Source organism: Ictalurus punctatus, chromosome 14, assembly GCF_001660625.3.
Source record: "Ictalurus punctatus breed USDA103 chromosome 14, Coco_2.0, whole genome shotgun sequence".
Classification (NCBI taxonomy): Eukaryota; Metazoa; Chordata; class Actinopteri; order Siluriformes; family Ictaluridae; genus Ictalurus; species Ictalurus punctatus.
The window spans coordinates 27,405,086-27,428,364 of record NC_030429.2 but is presented as its reverse complement, the minus strand read 5'-3'; the positions used below and the strand labels follow the sequence as shown (position 1 = coordinate 27,428,364).

The 23,279-nt window shown below is 39.9% G+C and overlaps 2 protein-coding genes and 1 long non-coding RNA gene across 36 annotated transcripts in view; all 3 read left to right on the top strand.

Moving 5' to 3' along the window:
- LOC108274794 (uncharacterized) overlaps window positions 1-23,279 on the top strand; it is a 588,939-nt gene that overhangs the window by 153,615 nt on the left and 412,045 nt on the right. The window lies entirely within an intron of this gene.
- The window catches only part of LOC108261135 (uncharacterized), a 278,821-nt gene that overhangs the window by 114,792 nt on the left and 140,750 nt on the right, over window positions 1-23,279 (top strand). The gene's annotated exons all lie outside the window — the stretch shown is intronic.
- Window positions 21,717-23,279, top strand: part of LOC108261134 (uncharacterized) — a 6,732-nt gene continuing 5,169 nt past the window's right edge. The window contains exons 1-2 of the mRNA XM_017462008.3: window positions 21,717-21,972; window positions 22,263-22,616. Coding sequence (XP_017317497.1) covers window positions 21,930-21,972; window positions 22,263-22,616 — 397 coding nt within the window. The 5' untranslated portion in view covers window positions 21,717-21,929. The remainder of the gene's footprint in view (window positions 21,973-22,262; window positions 22,617-23,279) is intronic.

Here is a 23,279-nt window from a genome sequence, read left to right as displayed (position 1 = left end):
AGTGGGACAATATGGCTGACATTACAACTGATGGATCCCCGGCGATGGTAGGGAGGAAATCGGGACTTGCTACGTTGGCGTCTCAAAGTCAGTGAATGTGGGGGGAAAGTGGTAAAGTTTTACTGTATTTTACATCAAGAACAGCTATGTGCCAAATCCATCGGGCTTGTGGATGTGATGTGTCAAATCAATATCAAATCTCTCCTTCATCTCTAAGATTTTAGAAAAGGTTGTAGCAAAGCAGTTATGCTCGTACTTAGATAGGAATAACATTCATGAAATGTATCAGTCAGGATTTAGACCTCATCATAGCACAGAGACAGCGTTAGTTAAAGTAGTAAATGACCTTCTACTGACCTACGATCAGGGTTGTGTCTCGCTGCTTGTGTTACTCGACCTTAGTGCAGCTTTTGATACTATAGATCACACTATTCTCCTTGATAGATTAGAAAATGTTGTTGGTATTAAGGGAACAGTCCTCTCCTGGCTCAGGTCTTATCTGACCGATCGTTATCAGTTCGTAGATGTAAATGGTGAATTCTCCATGCGTACTGAGGTTACTTTTGGAGTTCCACAGGGTTCTGTTTTAGGCCCACTGCTCTTTACTTTATATATGCTACCCCTAGGTCAAATTATTCGTAAACATAGAATTAGCTTCCACTGTTATGCTGATGATACCCAGTTGTATGTTTCAGCGAAGCCAGAGGACAGACAGAAGCTTAGTAAAGTTGAGGATTGTGTAAAGGACATTAGACGTTGGATGTTAACTAACTTCCTTCTACTTAATTCTGATAAAACAGAAATACTTTTATTAGGCCCATGTGTAGCTAGAAGAAATCTTTCTGATCACATGGTTACTCTGGATGGTCTTTCTGTTTCATCATGTACAGCAGTTAAAGACCTTGGAGTGATTATTGACTCCAGCCTATCATTTGATGCTCATGTAGATAATATTACTAGGATAGCTTTCTTTCATCTCAGAAATATTTCTAAAATAAGAAACATATTGTCACTACATGATGCGGAAATACTAGTTCATGCATTCGTCACCTCTAGATTAGATTACTGTAATGCCATACTGTCTGGATGTTCCAGTAGGAATATAAATAAGCTCCAGTTAGTCCAGAATGCAGCTGCTAGAGTCCTCACTAGAACTAGAAGATACGACCATATCACACCGGTATTATCAATACTGCATTGGCTCCCAGTAAAATCTCACATTAACTATAAAATACTTTTATTAACCTATAAAGCACTAAATGGTCTCGCGCCACAATATCTAAGCGACCTTTTGATTTTCTATGATCCGCCACGCCTACTTAGATCAAAAGATGCAGGCTATCTGACGGTACCTGGAATAGTGAAGGCTACAGCAGGGGAAGAGCTTTCTCTTATAGAGCCCCACAGTTATGGAACAGTCTTCCTATTAGTGTTCGGGACTCAGACACAGTCTCAGTGTTTAAGTCCAGGCTTAAAACGGATTTGTTTACTCAAGCCTACCCTGACTAGATTCTGTTCTACTACTTCGCAGTCATAATAATCTTTTCTCTCCCTCTCTTTCGCCGAGCCCCACACGAATTTATGGAGATACTAGAGATCCAGATCCTTTCTGCCTCTGGATGGAGCTCAAATCTTCTCTAATTCCAGACTGCTGGGACAACGGCTGCTCCTAACGCCATACAGACTTCATATAAATCCATAATGAACTTTTTCACACTATCTGTTGTTACCCAGATGAGGATGGGTTCCCTCCTGAGTCGGGTTCCTCTCAAGGTTTCTTCCTCTTAAAACATCTTAGGGAGTTTTTCCTCTCCACCGTCGCCACTCAGTGGCTTGCTCAGTTGGGATAAATTCGCACCTTTAATATCTGTACACCGTGATGATATTTCTGTAAAGCTGCTTTGAGACAATGTCTATTGTAAAAAGCGCTATACAAATAAAATTGAATTGAATTGAATGTGTGACTTTGAGTTGTTTGCTCAACCCTTCACCATCAGTGTGGACACAGTCAGTGATGATCTTCAGATGAAACTAATTGAGCTTCAGTGTGATTAAGAACTCGAACTCGAAGTTCATGTTCCTTCCCTTGACAGACTTCTACAAATGTGTCCCAGCAAACAGGTACCTAAAGACGTGCAAACAGGCACAAGTGATGCTGTCTCTGTTTGGCAGAACCTACCTCTGTGAGCAGACTTTCAGTCTGATGAACTTGAACAAGTGCAAACTGATAAGCAAACTAACTGACTCTCACATACATTAATGCTATAAAAAAAAAATACAGTAAAATCATCCTACAGCCTGTCACCGTTCTGTCATGGGCTGAGGTATGAAAATATCCTTATTTTATCCACACAATATGTTTTATATTGTCTTTAAAGTATTTAAGGATGTTTACTGGACGTGTTGGTGAGTATTTCTGATTGTGAATTGTAGAGTTTAGGAGTTTAGCGTCGTTTATTCAAGCAGATGAGCCGCTGTGTGTTTTAGTGTACACAGGACCCGAGTATAGGGAGATCAACCTGGATCACTTCTACATTAATGAACACACAAGGAGAAATAGATTTAATGAGAAACAGAGTTCATGTTAAACATGTTGACCAGGTGTTTCTCTCCTGAAAGAGAAGATGGACATCATGTGCATTCTTAAACTGTTATTAACCCTTTGCTGTCGAGCTCAAAACCTGAATTCAGCTCCATATTTTACCTCCATGTTGGTTAATGATTACAGTTCTGTGTCACATGCTGCTGCTCAGTAAGTTTAAACAGGATTAGTTTAGTAAATTTAACCACAAACGGGGTTAATTTGATCATTTTGTCCACCTGGCAGTGGATGGAGTGCTCTGGTCTAGAGCTTTAGCTTGTAGAAGTGGTTTGTGTTTATTGTCACACACTCGTACAGTACAGTGACATATTAGTTTGTTTTTGTTTACAGTTTGTTTAGGATTGAGATGTCTCCTGTGGAACAGTAACCGCTTGGTTCTGCTGGGGTTTGACCTCACACGTGTTGTGTTGTCTCAAGCTAATGAATGTTCTTAATCTTTATATTTGCTATATATGGTCATTTCCTTTCAAACATTCTACTTCCTGCTTCTGAAAAAAGATTTCTGAAAATGTATTGCAGTACATTTTAAGTGTATGTATGAAATCATTTAGCACCTTTTGGATTGAGATACTTACATTAGATCCATCACATGGTGGTATAAATTGATAAACAGTATATTATAATAGTATAAATGAATAAATAGTATATTATAGAAGTATAAATACAGGACGTGGATACAGAAATGTGGCAGGCAGATATTCACAGCTGGAGTGGAGCTCTGACATGTTTACTTTACTGTCTCTTTTTGTTATGAAGGGACCAGCAGAGGGCGCTACTGACTTCTTAAATATCGTTCACACAGAGAACTCTTTGAGCATGTGAAGACATGATGGCAGCCATTTTAGAAGAGATTCTCACCTCCATTTAATGGTTTCAAAAGGGTGATGTTAAAAGTATTGAGTAAACCGATCACTGTCTCGCTGTTCTGTGGGCAATTTGTATACACCTGTATAAGGTAGTATAGGTAACGGTTGTAAATAAATTTGGCCAACACAGGTTGTGTTTTTTTTTTGTTTGTTTCTTTTTGGGGTTTTTTACATAACAGTGCCCACTAGCTGCTTGTTTTGGGGTTTGATATCCTACAGGCCTACAGTATTAAGTAGGAGAGGTTTTCTTTAGTAAACCAGTGTTTCCCAACCGTGGTTCTGTCTGATGAGAGCAGGGGTGTCGTGTAAAAATCCTTCAAACACTTCTAAAATGCTCAAATGTACACAAAACATTTAATATATATTATACATATCTGATGTCTGAAATAAGACACAGACGTGCATCATTATATATATATATATATATATATATATATATATATATATATATATATATATATATATATATATATATATATATATATAATTGTAAGCCGCTTTGGATAAAAGCGTCTGCTAAGTGCATAAATGTAAATGTAAATATAATTCCCTCCCCCTCGCTGACCTGTCAGCATCAGTCTGCATAACGTATCCGTGTATTTTATCCTAATAATTAACGTGTGACGATGTGTGTGTAATGCAAAAGAATATGGACAAATTTCTTAAAAGAAAAGCTCCAGATGCTTCTGGACCATCAAATTCATCCTCATGGAGCTAAAGCCTTGTTTATACTGTGATGAACGCTGGGGGTTTCTCTTTTTTATTTGGCATTGGCCCCGCCCATCTGAACCTTTCCACATCATGTTGTCTTCTGCTGGCCCAAATTTAGCCTAGTGCCCAAAAACACTTAAAATTCAGCATAGACGCAAATACTCACATCTCCGAACCCAGTTGGAGATAGAAAAAAAGACACCAGCCGTGAGTGACAAGAAGCAAGGGTCCAGATTTATTGGTTCCGTTCCACCACACGAGATCCACACCGAAAAGAATTCTTAGAAGTGATCTGATACCCTGAGCTCAAGCTTCAGTATTTATACTGTACTTACACAGTAGATAACCAGTATATTTCAGAAAGACTATGATCTCAATACCAATAGGGTTAAAAAAGAGCTCATCTACATTACCATTATGTTTTGAAAGAGGACTTTCCGGATACCATTAGGTTCGAAAGCGGAGAGAGACAAAACAATTTAGAGTGACCTTGGTCTCACTATTATCTCGCAGGGGGGGTGGGGGGTGGCTGCAGCTTGACGCAGCTACCCCTATAAATGGCTCCTCATGGTTTTCTCTTAAAATTAAGGCCTTCCTTGCGAGACAAGAATCTTCACCATCTGAATTATGAGTAAGTTACATTTTCCTGTATTTTAGTTTATAATTTATTTTCAAATTTGCTCTATATCTCTATTTTTTATATATAGTTATACTGCTTGCAAAATGTTTTACTGTACTTCCTATTTCATAATATCATTATATTACCCTTCTACTATCCTACATATCCTACAACTCTTTATATTACCCTTATAATATCTTAATACTCCTTTTCATTATTCTTATAAAGTTATAATGTTATGTGTGTGTGTGTGAGAGAGAGAGAGACAGAGAGAGTGTGTGTGTGTGTTATGTCTACATGCCTGCCCTTGACTGTACGAGAGTGTGTGTGTGTTTGCACTTCTCAGCTCTTATACTTCTTTTTGACTAATAAACCATAGTGTGTTACTCTTAAAGATCTTAAAGTGTGAATCCAATTCGTCAATATCCGCCTAATACCGCTTCTGTGTGTCTAGGTGCCCGTCGTCATTTCTTCTTCTCTCCTTTACTGGATTTGGATCTGAACACTCACTATCAGCTCACGCATCTCACTGCTGATATCATGGTGCTACTTAACGTTCTTCGCAGCACCCCCTCTGGAAATGGAAATGTGGGGTCCCCCCCCCAGATACAGAATCCACCCCGTGAATGTGTGTATTGACGCATCTACACAGACAGACCCTCCCTCCAGCTTTCAGTCTGAGGAAGATGTCACCTTCTCTGATCTGGGCTCTGACCATTCTTCCCTCTTCTCACCTGTCAGTCCGCCCCACTCTCTGTGGTCTCCTTATTTCACCTTTGCTGACTATCCCATGTCCCCAGGACGCACCCCATTTTCTTCCCCCTACCGCTCTCCTCAAGATTACGCACCCACAAGTCCTGTGAATTATCAATAAAATTACATATTACTCATACTAGGTCTCCCTCATGTTTATTTCATGTCATTTTTTATCCACAACACTTCCCATTGGCTGAAGGCAGGGAAGATTAACTCACCTGGACTGGAGGATAGTTAAGAAACAAGAGGTGAGAGGAGACAGGTTCAGCTGGGAAACCTGACTGTCTTTTCACACTCAGGGGAACATTGGGACGCTTTATGTTGCTCTAGAACATTAGAGTTTGTCAAAGATGGGTATAATAATAATAATAATAATAATAGTAATAATAAAACTTTATTTTTATATAGTGCATTTAAAGTAGCTTCTCAAGGCACTTTACACAATAAGAAAATATAAAGAAAAAAAACAGACTTGAATACAAAATGGTTAAAGCCATTAAGAAAAAGCAAATTTTCTTTTTAGGATATTTCTTTTTAGGTTAGATTTAAAAATGCTTAAATTCTGTGCATCTCTAATATGAGCAGGAAGTGCAGTCCAGAGTCTAGGAGCATATGACGAGAAAGTCCTGTCCTTACAGGTCGCAACCGTGTCTCTGGGATGGCCAGTAAACCAGCTGGAGAGGAGTGCAAATGACACCTGGGAGTATATAAAGTTAAAAGCGCAGACAGATACTGAGGGGCCAGACCATGCAGTGCCTTCTACGTGAGCATAAGGATTTTAAAATCCAGATGAAACCTGACTGCTGGCCAGTGCAAGGACTTCCGTACTGGAGTGATGTGTTCATTTCTCCTGACACCAGTCAGGATCCGAGCAGCAGAATTTTGCACACGTTGCAATTTATTTAGTGTGGCTTTAGGAACCCCAGCAAGAAGTTCATTACAGTAAACAATATGAGAAAAAACATAAGTGTTGTTAAGCCTTTCAGTCACAGGAGAAGATAGCATAGGGCAAAGTCTAGCGATATTTCTGAGATGGAAAAGGGGAATTCTTGACAGTAGATTGTACATATGGGTCAAAAGACAAACTTGAATCAAATATGACTCCTAGATTTTTTAATTTTTGTTTGGAACTCCAAAGCAGAGCCTTCAACCTTCAGCATTAGTGAACCAGCTTTACGAAGCAGGTGAGAAGAGCCAATCAGCAAAACCTCAATCCTTATCACTATTGAGACACGAAGTTTTGGGTCATCCATGGTTTTTATCCTCCATATTTTGACCAGGTTTAGAGTGAACACAAATCTGAGCATCGTCTGCATAGAAGTGATAATTAAGCCTGAGTGATCTTAACAGCAATCCAAGAGGAAACATATAAATGCTAAAAAGCAAGCGGTGAAAATTGATCCCTGAGGGACACCAGTAGGAACAGAGCCAATCTCAGACCTGAAACCAAACTGGCAGCAATCAGAGAGATAATGAGTCTTTGTTGGTCACATATACATTACAGCACAGTGAAAGTATTTTTTTCCCACATATCCCAGCATATTAGGAAGTTGGGGTCAGAGTGCAGGCTCAGCCATGATATGGCACCCCTGAAGCAGAGAGGGTTAAGGGCCTTGCTCAAGGGCCCAACAGTTTGGGCCCGAAAGCTTGGCAGTGCTGGGGTTTGAACCCCTGACCTTCCGATTAGTAAACCAAACCCAAACCCTTAACAGTCAAGACATCACTGCCCCCATGCTGAGAACAGCCAGGCACAAAGAGTTAAACAAGATTTAAATAAGCTTGCAGGGAGGGGTTCAAGCATGCAAGTGGTGACTTTCATACGTTATACCTCCCTAGTTAGATAGATCAGCAGTTCCCAACCTTTTTTCAGTTACAGCACCCTTTGAAAATTAAAAAATTGAGGCACCCTACACAAACACTAATGCTAGACAACGTTAAGCCTGGTTTATACTCAATGTGTCCACGCCACAAAAATGACATCACAGAGTGGGCAGTCAAGTGTGTTGAGTGCGCGAGGCCTTCTTTTGTAACTTGCTGTGCAGCGCCGTATCCAAAAATGAATAACTTCCAGGCAACTATTGTGAAAGGTACGATTGTACAGGCATCTCTACGATCGATCAATGTGTGACCATAGAGAGCCAGATGCCACAAAATCCATGGAAAGGTTTTTAAAAATAGTGATTTGGGTTTGCTTTGTACACACTGCTGAAAGAATAATGCCAAAGCTGAAAGATTTTTTTGGGTGTGCACCATGTTTTCATTCATCAGTATCTTCACAAATAAACACTGTCATGACAATACACTGTCAGACACAGTGATTAAACCTTATTCTGCTCACCTGATTTTGTAAATGTGAGAAATAACATTTGCAGGAGTCTCCCACTTTTTTCTGGTGTCTACAGTAATTGTTAACATTTTCAAAATGAGCCTACAATAAATGAGTCTCTTTAATGAAAGTAAAGAGACATGTTTAATAAAAATCTTAATGAATAGAATAAAATAAAAACTGTTCAATTTAGTTTTATACATGTTCTCATTTACAGTATAGCTGCATTTTGTTGTAATATGACAAGTAATATCTATAATATATTGTAATATCTCAAGGTTTACTGGATTTTATGATACTTAGCTCTTTTTTTGTGTGAAGTGTACTGAAAACAAACAACAAACAATTCCTCCTTAGCGTTCAGCAACTCCAAACGAGACGCCTTGACTGTAAGCGTTGCTTTGGTTGTTCCGACAAACTACTTCTCTTAGCTACTTCCTGCTGTTTTATAGGACGATTACTCATCGCCCCATTTCGTTTCAAAGAATATTACAATGGTGAGCGCGTCAAGTATAAACACCTCGTCCGTTTTGGGAGGTGCGCGTGCAGTCAGTGGAGGCTCGTGTTGTGGAGCCAGGGGGAAATATTGTAATAAACCTCTCACTGTATAATTTTAAAAGAAGTTTAACCAGATTTTTGGAGAACAGAGGGTACATCACACCACCAGGACTTTATAGAAAAATCACTAACTTTTTTATTTAGAAAAATATACCCATTAAAACATTCAAGAAAGTTCAACAAACATTTACTCTGTACGCCCTCACGAGGCCAAACGGCAATACACAAATTAAACTAACTCTGCACTGCACTCTTGTGATTATTACACGACACGGTAGAAATCAGGATCGAACACTAATCAGTATGGAAAAATCAGCACTTCCCCAGTCCAGCATACACGGAGTAACATGTTCATATAAACTTTAAAACTCACAACCAAAATACACACACACACAACAGAAAATTAGAATATTAAACATTCCCCCGCTTCCAGGAAACTAGACCCCGGTGTCTAGTGAAATGAATCAGGCACCAAATCAGTGTCCCAGAAAAAAAAAACACACTTTTCTTCACTTTATTTATGGTGATGAGTCCTCTTTCTGCACACGATGATTTTAAACACTCCTGGAATATGTATCCAGCGCTCCTAAATACCCCACAGCCCACCCTTATCTAACTACACAAACACAATCTATATAACTCTTCATTGCTGGATGGTCTCGAGCAACACAAAGTGTCCCAATCTTCTCCTGAGCACAAACAGCCAATAAGGCTGTGAGAGGAGACAGCTGAACCTGTCTCCTCTCACTTCTTGTCTCTTAATTATCCTCCAGTCCAGGTGAGTTAGTCTTCCCTGCCTTCAGCCAATGGGAAGAGAACATGCTGAGGAAAGGTTCAGATGGGTGGGACTAATGCCAAACAAAAAAGAGAAACCCCCAGTGTTCATCACAGTATAAACAAGTCTTTAGCTCCATGTGGATGAAGTTGATGGTCCAGAAGCACCTTTTAAGAAATCTGTCCATATTCCTTTGCATTACACACACATGTCCCCCCCTGCTCCTTCACTTTGGAACTTTCTTCCTCCTGAACTCAGGGAAGCTCAGACCTTTGGCATTTTTAAAGCTCAACTCAAGACACACTTTTTTAAACTTTCATTTGACTGCTGATGTCTACTTTTTATTATTATTATTATTATTATTATTATTATTATTATTATTATATTTTACCTTAAACAGTTGTTTACTGTAGAGAAAATAAGTAGTTATTATTATTAACTCTAATTTGTTATTCATACTATAAGATTAAATAAATTAGCTATAAATGTGAAACCTAATTAGAACCTCAAATAGTTATTCATAGCACCCAGTAACAATGGTGTGTGTGTGTGTGTATACAGAGCCCATATACAGTATCTCACAAAAGTGAGTACACCCCTCGCATTTGTGTAAATATTTGATTATATGTTTTCATGTGACAACACTGAAGAAATTACACTTTACTACGATGTAAAGTAGTGAGTGTACAGCTTGTGTAACAGTGACTGCATTTACATGGACAGCAGTAATCTAATTATTGACCTTACTCTGAGTAAGATAATAATGTGATTAAAGTGTTTACATGAGTCGCTTTTAGAATACTCCTGTCATGTTCCCGTTTTACATGTTTTAGAACATAATTAGATTAACAGCACACGTCATTACATGACCGCGCCACGCCGTCCGACGTCCCTCCAGAATTTCACGTATCAACATACAGTTCGTCTTCGTTATGGTACCGTATACAGTTTTGGATGTTTTTTTTTTTTTTTTTACGAACGCTTTAAGTGCAGTTAATTATTTGTCATGCTGTACGTGCAAATAGACGACTGCTTGAAGTGGTGGGTGTGTCCCAAATCGCGTAGTTACCGTCTATATAGTAGCCAAGATACATGTATTTTTTCCCACTACAGGCCTATAGTAGTCAAGTATGCAATTTGGGACGCAGCCGAACTCTCTTGTTCACCGTAAAACATATAACTGCCGTGTGTGATCGTGTCCTGTTGCAAAATGCGGTGAAAACTCCCACGTGACGTTCATAATGTGATTAAGGTGTTTACATGTCACTACTGCATGTCCATAATGCGACTAAAACAGGAGTACTCCACCTGTCTTAATTAGATAATTGCTTTCTTCGATTATGACCTTAATTAGATTAAGGTAAGTAAAAATATCTGTTTACATGGTAGTTTCTTAATTAGAGTACGGTCTTAATCGGATTAAGAGTGGATTATTGTTGTCCATGTAAACGCAGCTACTGTAAATTTGCTGTCCCCTCAAAATAACTCAACACAGAGCCATTAATGTCTAACCCACTGGCAACAAAAGTGAGTACACCCCTAAGTGAAAATGTCCAAATTGGGCCCACAGTGTCAATATTTTGTGTGGCCACCATTATTTTGCAGCACTGCCTTAACCCTCTTGTCCATGGAGTTCACCAGAGCTTCACAGGTTGCCACTGGAGTCCTCTTCCACTCATCATGGAGTTGGTGGATGTTAGAGACCTTGTGCTCCTCCACCTTCCGTTTGAAGGTGCCCCACAGATGCTCAACACGGTCTGTAAAAGACCATGATCCACAGTATTGAAGGGCGGCTCCAAGATTAAGAAGAATGAGGAAGTAATTCCAGAATCAGAGGCCATCAACAAGTTGTTGGTAACTTTGACCAATGCAGTTTCAGTACTGTGAAATTGGAGAGAGAAAAAAAAAACATGCGTATGTCTGGAGACATGCTTGGCCAATATCATCTTGGAGGTGTGTTTGGGGTCGTAATCATGCTGGAATACTGCATACAGATCATGCTCTGCCATTCATGGTTCCCTCAATGAATTGTAGCTCCCCAGTGCTGGCAGCACTCATGCAGCCCCAGACCATGACACTCCCACCACCATGCTTTACTGTAGGCAAGACACACTTGTCTTTGTACTCCTCACCTGGTTGCCGTCACAACGCTTGACACCATCGAACCAAATAAGTTTATCTTGGTCTCATACAGGACATGGTTCCAGTAATCCATGTCCTTAGTCTGCTTGTCTTCAGCAAACTGTGTGCGGACTTTCTTGTGCATCATCTTTAGAAGAGGCTTCCTTCTGGGATGACAGCCATGCAGACCAATTTGATGCAGTGTGTGTCGTATGGTCTGAGCACTGACAGGCTGACCCCCCACCCCTTCAACCTCTACAGCAATACTGGCAGCACTCATACATCTATTTCCCAAAGACACCCTCTGGATATGATGCTGAGCACGTGCACTCAACTTCTTTGGTCGACCATGGCAAGGCCTGTTCTGAGTGGAACCTGTCCTGTTAAACCGCTGTATGGTCTTGGCCATCGTGCTGCAGCTGTGTCAGAGTCTTGGCAATCTTCTTATAGCCTAGGCCATCTTTATGTAGAGCAACAATTCTTTTTTTCAGATCCTCAGAGAGTTCTTTGCCATGAGGTGCCATGTTGAACTTCCAGTGACCAGTATGAGGAAGTGTGAGAGCAATGACACCAAATTTAACACACCTGCTCCCCATTCGCACCTGAGACCTTGCAACACTGACAAGTCACATGACACTGGGGAGGGAAAATGGCAAAATGGTCAAATCAAAATTTGATTTAAGCAACGCATATAACCTAATTCCTATCAGGGCAGGGGATGAATGAAAGACTGCCTTCATCACGCCATTTGATCACTACGAGTATTTGGTGATGCACTTTAGTCAAATCAGTGTGAGGTGTGCATCCTCACAGCCTGGCCACTCCATCCTCCTTATCACACCCTCCATTTCTTCTTTTTGAGCCATTATTGGTAGATTTGCTAGTGTGCTTAAGATCATTATCCTGATCAATATCCATTATCTTGAAAAGTCCACTTTCAGTTCAAGTACTCTTCAAGCACTCTTTGATATAATGCAGAATTCATAGTTGAATCAATGAATGAATGCTGTCCAGTCCCTGAAGCAATGAAGTAACCCAAAACCATAATATTTCCACCCCCATGCTTCACAGTTGATATGAGGTGCTTCTGAAAAGCTGTCTTTGGTCTGCACCAAATATGTCTGCTGTTACTGTGGCCAAACAACTCTATCTTTGAGTCGTCTGTCCAGAGCACGTTATTCCAAAAGGCCTGGTCTTTGCCTATATGCTCATTGGCAAAAAGCCTCTTGCAGAGGCTTTTTCCTGGCATGCCTCCCATGCAGGTAAAATTTGTGCGGTCTCTTTCTGATTGTAAAAGCATGCACTTTGACACCAACAGTTGCAAGACTTACTAGCAGATCCTGTGATGAAATTTTGAGATTCTCAAAGACTTCTTTTTGCATCAGATGGTCTACTCTTTGGATGAATTTGCTGGGACGGCCAGTCCTGGATAAATTGGCAGTTGGTTGAAATCTGTGCCATTGTAAATTATTTTCCTTACAGAGGAGTGATGTATTTCAGATAATTTGTAGGTCTTTTTAAATCCCTTGCCAGACTAATAGGCATCTGAAACCTTTGTTCTGAAGGCCTTACAGAACTCTTGATCCCGATCTAGATCTTGGCATGATGACACAACACACCTGATTAACAAAGGGAACACCAGACTGGTAAATGTTGATCATTTCTTATACTGTAAATGCTGGTAAGCATTGGTAAATGCCAATAAATGCTGTTAAATGTGATAACGGCCTACATTGAGGGGAAAAAAGTATTTGATCCCCTGCTGATTTTGTACGTTTGCCCACTGACAAAGAAATGATCAGTCTATAATTTTAATGGTAGATTTATTTGAACAGTGAGAGATAACAAAAAAAATCCAGAAAAACGCATGTCAAAAATGTTATAAATTGATTTGCATTTTAATGAGGGAAATAAGTATTTGACCCCTCTGCAAAACATGACTTAGTACTTGGTTTAAAAACCCTTGTTGGCAATCACAGAGGTCAGACGTTTGGCCACCAGGTTTGCACACATCTCGGGAGGGATTTTGTCCCACTCCTCTTTGCAGATCTTCTCCAAATCATTAAGGTTTCGAGGCTGACGTTTGGCAACTCGAACCTTCAGCTCCCTCCACAGATTTTCGATGGGATTAAGGTCTGGAGACTGGCTAGGCCACTCCAGGACCTTAATGTGCTTCTTCTTGAGCCACTCCTTTGTTTCCATGGCCGTGTGTTTTGGGTCATTGTCATGCTGGAATACCCATCCACGACCCATTTTCAATGCCCTGGCTTTGAGGAGGAGGTTTTCACCCAAGATTTGATGGTACATGGCCCCGTCCATCGTCCCTTTGATGTGGTGAAGTTGTTCTGTTCCCTTAGCAGAAAAACACCCCCAAAGCATAATGTTTCCACCTCCATGTGTGACGGTGGGGATGGTGTTCTTGGCAGCATTCCTCCTCCTCCAAACACGGCGAGTTGAGTTGATGCCAAAGAGCTCCATTTTGGTCTCATCTGACCACAACACTTTCCTCTTGTCCTCTGAATCATTCAGATGTTCATTGGCAAACTTCAGACGGGCATGTATAGGTGCTTTCTTGAGCAGCGGACCTTGCGGGAGCTGCAGGATTTCAGTCCTTCACGGCGTAGTGTGTTACCAATTGTTTTCTTGGTGACTATGGTCCCAGCTGCCTTGAGATCATTGACAAGATCCTCCCGTGTAGTTCTGGGCTGATTCCTCACTGTTCTCATGATCAGTGCAACTCCACGAGGTGAGATCTTGCATGGAGCCCCAGGCCGAGGGAGATCGACAGTTCTTTTGTGCTTCTTCCATTTGCGAATAATCGCACCAACTGTTGTCACCTTCTCACCAAGCTGCTTGGCAATGGTCTTGTAGCCCATTCCAGACTTGTGTAGGTCTACAATCCTGTCCCTGACATCCTTGGAGAGCTCTTTGGTCTTGGCCATGATGGAGAGTTTGGAATCTGACTGATTGATTGCTTCTGTGGACAGGTGTCTTTTATACAGGTAACAAGCTGAGATTAGGAGCGCTCCCTTTAAGAGTGTGCTCCTAATCTCAGCTCGTTACCTGTATAAAAGGCACCTGGGAGCCAGAAATCTTTCTGATTGAGAGGGGGTCAAATACTTATTTCCCTCATTAAAATGCAAAACAATTTATAAAATTTTTGACATGCGTTTTTCTGGATTTTTTTTTGTTATTCTGTCACTCACTGTTCAAATAAATCTACCATTAACGTTATAGACGGATCATTTCTTTGTCAGTGGGCAAACATACAAAATCAGCAGGGGATCAAATACTTTTTTCCCTCAATGTATAAGCTATGATAATGGCAAATAAAAACTGATAATAACTGGTAAACAGCGATAATGGCCGATAAATGCTGGTAATAGCTGACAAATCCTGAAAAACTCTGATAATGGCTGATAAAGAAAATAAACCACTGGTTTATTATAGCACACAAAATAAAACACGATAATTTCTGATTGCTGATGAACACTATATATGCTGAGAAACCCCAGTAAACAGCCATAAACACTATAAATGTTGGTAAACACTGGTATATGCTGATAAAGGCCGATAAACAACGGTAAATGCTAATAATAGCTGAGAATGGCTGCTGGTGACGACCGATTACGACTGATGCCAGTAACGACTGACGATGATTATGATTGCATCGTCAGCCAACACGTTCACAATATTATGCAATGTGAACATTTATTCATTTATTACTCTTTGTTAATCACCCTCTACTGTGAACTGTACAATATTCCATTTGTCACTTATTAAAAACATAATGCAACACTGCTAGCCGTTTTTTGCAACATCAGCCAACACATGCAAAAATTCTGCACTATGTATATTTTTTCATTTATTCCTCTTTGTTGCTCACCTTCTACTGTGAACTGTGCAGTATTCCATTTGTTACTCATCTGTATATAATCATATTCTTATTCATCTGAACATACAGGAGGGCATCACCATGTTTCAATAGAGTGTGTACCATGCAGACTACACAAGCAAGGGAATCACCACTACTAATGCAGAATTTGATTTAAAAAAAAAAAAAAACACAACAACTGTGCTTACCTTTTTCCCTGTAGTGGCCAGCAGTCCTGAACCTGCCCAGGCAGTCCAGTCCGTCCCACTCCTCCGGATTATTGCCCTCATGGCTGACTCACCAAATTTGTTGTGGGGAATTTTTCCCATCTCCCACATAGGGTCATGGATAAGCAAGGAAACCAAGGAAACCAAACATCTTAGAATCTGGAAGAACTTTATTACAAAGCTAAGCCCAAGCAATAAAGGAGGTCAGTCTCAAGAGTGAACACTGAAGAGTTGACCACAGTGCATGATCTTAAAAACCCCAAAGTCATGACATATTTGCTCCCTCTATTTGGTTAATTCTGATTTGTCTTACTCACGCTAACTCTCTTTGCCACCGCTAGATGTCTCCGTGTCCCTTTATATCACCCATTTACCATTCATTATTTATAGCATGCAAGGCCACTGAGACAGCACCAGGTCAGCCTGACCTCCTTATCAACATGTGACGCATATACCTCCTACACGTGTACTGTGAATTCTGCCTGTAAATCTATCAAGGTTTTTACTTTTTCTCATCTTAAGTAGTCCACTGCATAACTTGGTAAAAGCTACTTTTATTAGACAGACGGACTGGTACCTGCCTAGGTGATTTAATGTGCTTGTTCCACTCTTCTTCTGATAGTGATGTACATGCTCTGCTCAAAGTCCTAGGAATTAAGGCCATATGATAATAATGAACTTGTTGTCCTTCACGCGTAGACCACAATTCAGAGTCGCTTCTCTGAGTTACATAAGGACCAGTATTATAAAATAAATTATATCCATCCATCCATCTTCTACCACTTACTCCTTGTTCGGGGTCACGAGGAAACCTGGAGCCAATCCCAGGGCACAAGGCGGGGTACACCCTGGACAGGGTGCCAAAATGAATTATATGCAGTATAAAATAGATAACAATAAAATATAATATAATGTATTTTCTGATTATTTCCCACAGAGGCCAGTGAACAACGGTAAATGCTGGTAAATGCCAGTAACAGCTTAAAATGGCTGTAGTAAACGCTTTTAAATACCAGTAAACGCTGATAAAGGCAAATGAACGATAGCAAACGCTGATAAATGCTGGTAAATGCTATTAAAGGACATTAAACAATGGTAAAGTTGATAAATGCTAAAAATGGCTGCTAAACGCGATAATGGCCAATATACGCTGATCATTTCTGATAACCGATGGCAGATGCTCATAACGGCCGATAAACATGATTAAAAATTTAAAATAATCACTAATAAATGCTCAAATGGCTTATCAACGCAGATAATATTATTAGCTTAAATACCGGTAAATGCTGTTTAACACTGAAATGTCATGACTGAAATGTCTAGTTCAACCATGAAACTCTATCCATGTGCTGATTGGCTCCCTCGACACCCATGCAACAGCCTATCGCTCATGCTTCTTCATCTATGTAACCCTTTATTATCCCACCTAACTCACCGGCTACGGCCTCCACGTGCTACGAAATTTTGCTTCCTACTCTCCTCCTACCCAGCACCACCATCTATATCTGCTACAGAGGTTCCTCCTTCTGTACCCTTTGCAGCAGCAGCATGCTTCTCTTCTTTTCTTTCAGAAAGACTCGCTGACCTTAAATGACCTCAATTACAAAGTTGTATTTTATATTATTTATTTGTTTGTTTTAATTATTCAGTCCTTCTACAGTATGACCAGTGGTGTTAGAAGGGTATATCACTGGGGGCTACAGAGGAGCACAGCCCCGAATAAATTTTATCCTGGAAAAAGCTGTAGTTAATGTAGTGCACCAGGAGGATTTCCAGAAATCTGTCTGACCAATCTTTAAATTTTAACATTGAACTGTAAGTTGATTTACCTCGGCATGTCATATCCAGAGTTATCAATTCCAGAAGAGATGATTAATATTTTGGTAATCAAGCCCAATCAGGTCACGATTACCTTTAAAAACCCATCTTCAGTGGAGCACAGATAAAAGGATTCACCATGGGCGTGGAAATGAATAAGAGACGCTTTATTCACTCCAGCTGTACAACCACTTCTAATAAAAAAATACAAAGTGTTTAAAAACATTACTGCGAATGAAGCAACATCTCTGTAATTAGCAAAGCTTGAGAAGCAAAATAAATATGTAAGAACATACAGTCCCTACTGAAAGTATTGGAACAGCATGGCCAATTCTATTGTTAAGACATTTGGGTTTAAGAGCAAAAGATTTATAAGAGACGACAGAATTTCAGCTTTAATTTTTTCTGATATTTACATCTAGATGTGTTAAACAACTTATAACATGGCACCTTTTGTTTGAACCCACCCATTTGTTATATGTGATCAAATATATTGGAACCTGTGATTGGTAGGTGTTTCTTGTTGCCCAGGTGTGTCTTGTTAAATTGATTATTTAAATAATTAATAGCTCTGAATGTCTACTCTTGATTAGATCCCTGGGTTTTACCTGTGAAGAACGCATTTCTTGTTAAAAAGGATAAACCAACATGAAGATCAGAGATCAGTCACAGGTTCCATGTGAGAAAAACACACCATTTTGAAGCTGAGAATAGAGGGAAAATCTATCAGAGCCATTCCACGAGCATTGCGTATAGCCAATACAACAATTAGGAATGTCCTGATAAAGAAGGAAAACACTAGCCAGGGACGGTTTGTGAATGGGGGTGGAGCCAGAGAAAGTGAGTGGTAAGGAATGTTCTCTGTTGCAGTGAGACAAGGCGAGGATAAGAGGGAGAGAGACACACACCTCGAGAGAGAAAGAAAGAGAGATCCACCAGCATGACACGATTCTATTTGAAGAAGACTTTGAGAGCAAAATTATAGAGGCCATACAGCAAGATGCAAACCGCTCATCAGTAAGAATAAAAAGTAAGGTTGGAGTTCACAAAGAAATACAGAGATGTATTTGAGAAATACAGAGATGTAGTTCCAGAAGTTCTGGAACCAAGATGAACCTCTACCAAAGTGATGGAAAGGCCAAAGCGTGGAGAAAGAAAGGATCTGCTCATGACATACAAGCTCATCTGTGAAACATGGTGGAGGTAGTGTCATGGCTTGGGCTTGCATGGCTGGTTCTGGAACATTCTCACTAATCTTTATTGATGATGAACTCATGATGGAGCAGCAGATTGACTTCAGAAGTTTACAGGAACATTCTGTCTGACAATTTACAGAGAAATGCGTCCAGATGAATCAGGAGGAACTTCATCATGCAGCAAGACAACAATCCAAAACACACTTCCACCTCAACACAGGACTTCATCAGGGGGAAAGTGGAAGGTTTTAGACTGGACAAGTCCATCACCAGACCTTCACCCAACTGATCAGCACCTCACCTCCTGAAGAGGAGACTGAAGGGAGAAACCCCTGAAACACACAACTACTGAAAGAAGCTGCAGGAAAAACCTAGAAAAGCTTCACAGAAGAAAATTCAACAATTTAGTGATGTCAGTGGGTCTTGCAATAAGTCTTGATGTACTTATTGCAATAAGGGATATGCAACCAAATATTAAGTGTTATTTACTTTAAGACCATTACTTTTGCTCACCTAAAAATTGGGTGGTCTGCCACAAAAGGTGCCATGTTCTAAGCTGTTTAACACATCTAGAAGGTAAACACCAGGAAATGAAAACTGAAATTCAGATCTATCAACTCATGTTCATCTTTTGATCTCAAGCCCAAAGTCTTCAATGTATAGCAAAAAAAAAAAAAAAAAAAAATTAGAACTTGTCATTCCAATACTTTATATACTGTATGCATACTCTACGTGATCGTACAATAAGTGTGAATCACAGGTAGAATTCATACTAGGGTTACAAATATGCTGGCTGGTTCTTTAGTACTAAATGTATGAATTTTTGTGAGACTTTGATGCTAATACGTACAGTATAAACTGTTCATATGGAATCTGTAAATGGAATGTATTCATTCACATTGCTGAACATGTTTGCATAACAATAACAGGATTCTGAGCCAAATTATTATAGTTACTTTACAACTGTAATAAATAGATCAGCACAAGCTCACACTCTACAAGCTACAATTAATTCAATTTTGTTGTACTTGTACAATGACAATAAAGATATTCTATTTTGGTCTGCAGTGACTGCAACCAGCAACATGGCCAGGACAACATGGCCAAAGGCCCAGTGAGACATTGCTGTGTGAAAATACAGGGGGAATTTACCCACAGTGCAGTTTCACAGGACCAAAAATTATGGATTTTATTTTGAGTCTTAGATTTTTTCCCCCCAGATTAGGTGTTGGGACAATGTAGGGCAAGCTAGTTAGCAAAAGCTAGCTGCATTACAGGATAACTAGTGGCTACACTAGCAGCAGTGCTGTCCAGTATTCATTTTGGATTTTGGTTTTATTATTATTATTTTTTTTAAGTGAATCTTTAAGTATATGTATTGTAGGTTTAGACTGCAACTAAATAGTTTAATCTACTTCTATTTTTTAGTGTTCTGAAAAACAAACTTGTACATTTTTCCATGGTTTAATTTCACAAATATTCAGTACTGGACTCCCAAAGCTTATCCAACCCCCCAATTATGGCATTTGGCAGAAACCCTTATCCAGACCAAGATTTAAAGAAGTGCTTCGACTGTGTTAGTGAGTTAACGGAATATAACTGAGTGTGTTACCTGTTTCCTTGCAGCCTTGTTCCCCTGTGTGTCAAGTATATAAGCTGCATGAAGAGCTAGTAGACGCACCTGCTCAATAGCAATGCGACACTCTGCTATCCAATGAGCCACCACCTCCTATGGTGCAAAAATAAACACAATCATTTTACACATGAGGCAGCAGCAGCCTTTTACAGAAAAGGCTATTATTACATTTAACTCTAGGTGTCAGTAATTACTAGTGAAATCCAATTCTAACCATTAATTATTTATAGGAGTCCTAAGCATACAGTGTCACATGAACATTTGCTTGATCTGTGACCATGATGTAAAACCACAGCAAAGTGTTAACATACAGTTTGCTATCCGTAAAATAAGGACCTCTAATGCCAACTGTAATAAAAATAATTTATTATAAATGTGTGTTACCAATTGTATTAATACGTGTGTGCCTATAGAGAGAAACATACATGCTGGTACAGTTTTTTGCCAAAGGTGCTTCTGCTACCAGATCTTTGGCACAGCAGCTCCAGTGCCTGCTCTGCCAGTTCAACTGCCCTCATGCAGTGGTGCAGTCTACCCGGCCTAGCCGGCCTTGAGCTATCTCAAACCCCCGACCCTCACCTGCAAAGAGCAATACTGAGAGTTACAAACACTACCTAAAACATACTTCCAAATGGCCACGTCCTGTAAAACATGTAAATAAATTGCAGAAAGCACATTTTAAATGCACAATGCCTTGCAAATGTCTGTCGTGCCATCAGCCTCTATTATCTGAAGCGAAGACACAATTCTCAGGCATGCCCCAGTATGATAAAGCTACGAAACATCTCATTCCCTTCTCAGGGAAAATGGTTACATACATAACCCAGATGTTCCCTTTCAAAGGGAAGTCAACGTTGCGTGAGCTCCACGCTGTGAGAACGACAATACCCACTCAGTCATATTGAGGGTACGGCCTGTATAAAAAGATCAGATCCCGAGGGTCACTGCAAGACATTCAAGCCTGGGGTGGAATGTATATCCAGGCTGTAATATCAAATGAATATGTGAGGCATATACCAGCCCACTGCAGCACACACATCCTGTAAGGGTACCCCTTTGGATAAAGCCTTTGAAGAGGCAACACCCCTAGTGGAATGAGTCCTTATGACCAGAGGTGTAGCAAGACCGCGCACCTCATAAGCGATAGGGATTGCTTCCACTATTCAATTAGATATGCGCTGCTTTGACACAACATCACTTCTACTGTTGCTATCAAAGCAGACCAGAAGCTGCTCTAACTTACACCACTGGCCGGCGTGATAGACGTAAGCACAAAGAGCCCTTACTGGACACAGTAGGTACAATTTCTTTTGTTCCAGTGTGAAGAATGGGGGGGGGGGCACAGAAAGCCTGCAACACAACTGGCTGGGCAACAGATGTAGGCACTTTAGGAATATAAGACATGTAAAGAGAGCCTCTGTGTGCCAGTGTCCCACAAAGATTTACTGTTATTCTTGCACAATTTTTCCTTCAGTCTTTTTTTCATACAATAACTTTGGACACCAGTGCTAATGTCCTTACACCTGCTTATATTTCTCTGTGCACATGACTGTTCTGTCCCAACTGTTCCACAAGAGTAAGCAAAATGATTCACTTGTTGATATTACATTTTATTCCTAGTTAAGTAAAGTGATAAACTGATTAATGTACCAAAGAGGCTGGGTCTCTGTCTGAGAATTAAAATAGGACTAGTGATCAGCCACTTACTGGACACTTGACAAAACAGGATGTAGGGGCTGGCAGCTAAACAGGAACTCAAGACACAGAAGGAACAGAGAGGTTTCAAGTAAACCAATTTAAAAAGCAGCACTAGCTTGTAGGCCTCTGTAGCATCTCAGCAAGGAATGGCCCATCTCCTGGATCTTTTTACACTACAGCTGCTGTTTGGTGAGTTTATATATGCAAAATACCAGATAGGAGTAAATTATAAATAACTGTCATTAGAGTAACTGGTGTTCAGGACTTTATTGAAATTATTAGTCTGTAGTATATCTAGGGATAGAATGCAGTCATATAACAGTCTGAACAGAAATGTATCTGAAAGCAGTTTTTAATGTCAGTGTAACAGTTTCAAACCAAATCTTGTGATTTTGAGTAAACTCTGAACTGAAGCAGTCGCTAAATGTGGACACAGTGATTGATGTATCTGTTCTCTTAATGTAGTGGTATTCTTACAGGTTTCTTTACACCGTGTCTCCTTGAGATCACTTCAGCTGATCATTTATCTGTCCGTCCTGGAAAGGACATCACCCTGCTCTGTAACATCACTAATTATTCTGAGATATCGTGGTATCGACTGAGATCTGAGGAGGTGAAGCTGCTGATATCTGCTGAGAAATTAAAGCTGAAGAAAACCTTTTCCCTCAGTTATAATGTGAACAAGAGTCACTTTGATATGACAGAAAGCAGCAGTTCAGTCAGTTTAGTGATTATTGGAGTTAGAGAGACAGATCTGGGATTTTATTTCTGTGGAGGTCGAAACGACGCAACACACATTCAGTTTGGGAAACTCATCAGACTGGACTTTACAGGTGGGTGCCAATACTTTATTTAACCTGACTGCTGCTGTCTTTATGTATATTTATATATTTGTTTAGTGTTGCATCATATAACTTAATTTTCATCAAGGTTTTAGAATAACACCATACATTTAACAAAACATAAATATTTAGGCTTTTCACCAATTCTGATCATCAGAATAAAGTGAAATTAAATTAAAGACTAAGGAGACAGTACATTTCTTGAATTGTTAGTATAAAAGGTTTATTGAACAGACACTTCTCACTCAAGATGATCAGCTGATCACTTCTTCAGCAGATAAATATTTAAATAGCAGAATCAAGTTTATTGTCTTGTGTATAGAGAGACAAAGTTTGTGAACCCTTTGGAGTTACCAGGGTTTGTGCACTGATTACTGATATACTGTGATCTGATCTTTATCTGAGTCAGAATTATAGACAAACACAGTTTGACTAAACTAATAACACACATGTAGTAGTAGTTTTCAGGAGTTTATCGAGCATACTGAGTAATAATTCACAGTGCAGGCTGGAAAAAGTAAGTGAACCCCTGCACTAACAACTTCTCCAAAAGCTAACTGGAGTCAGGTGTTTAAATTGAGGAGATGAGATTGGAGGTGTGGGGTGTACAGGTGCTTTACCCTTTAAATAAAGACACAAATTCCAGTTACTGAC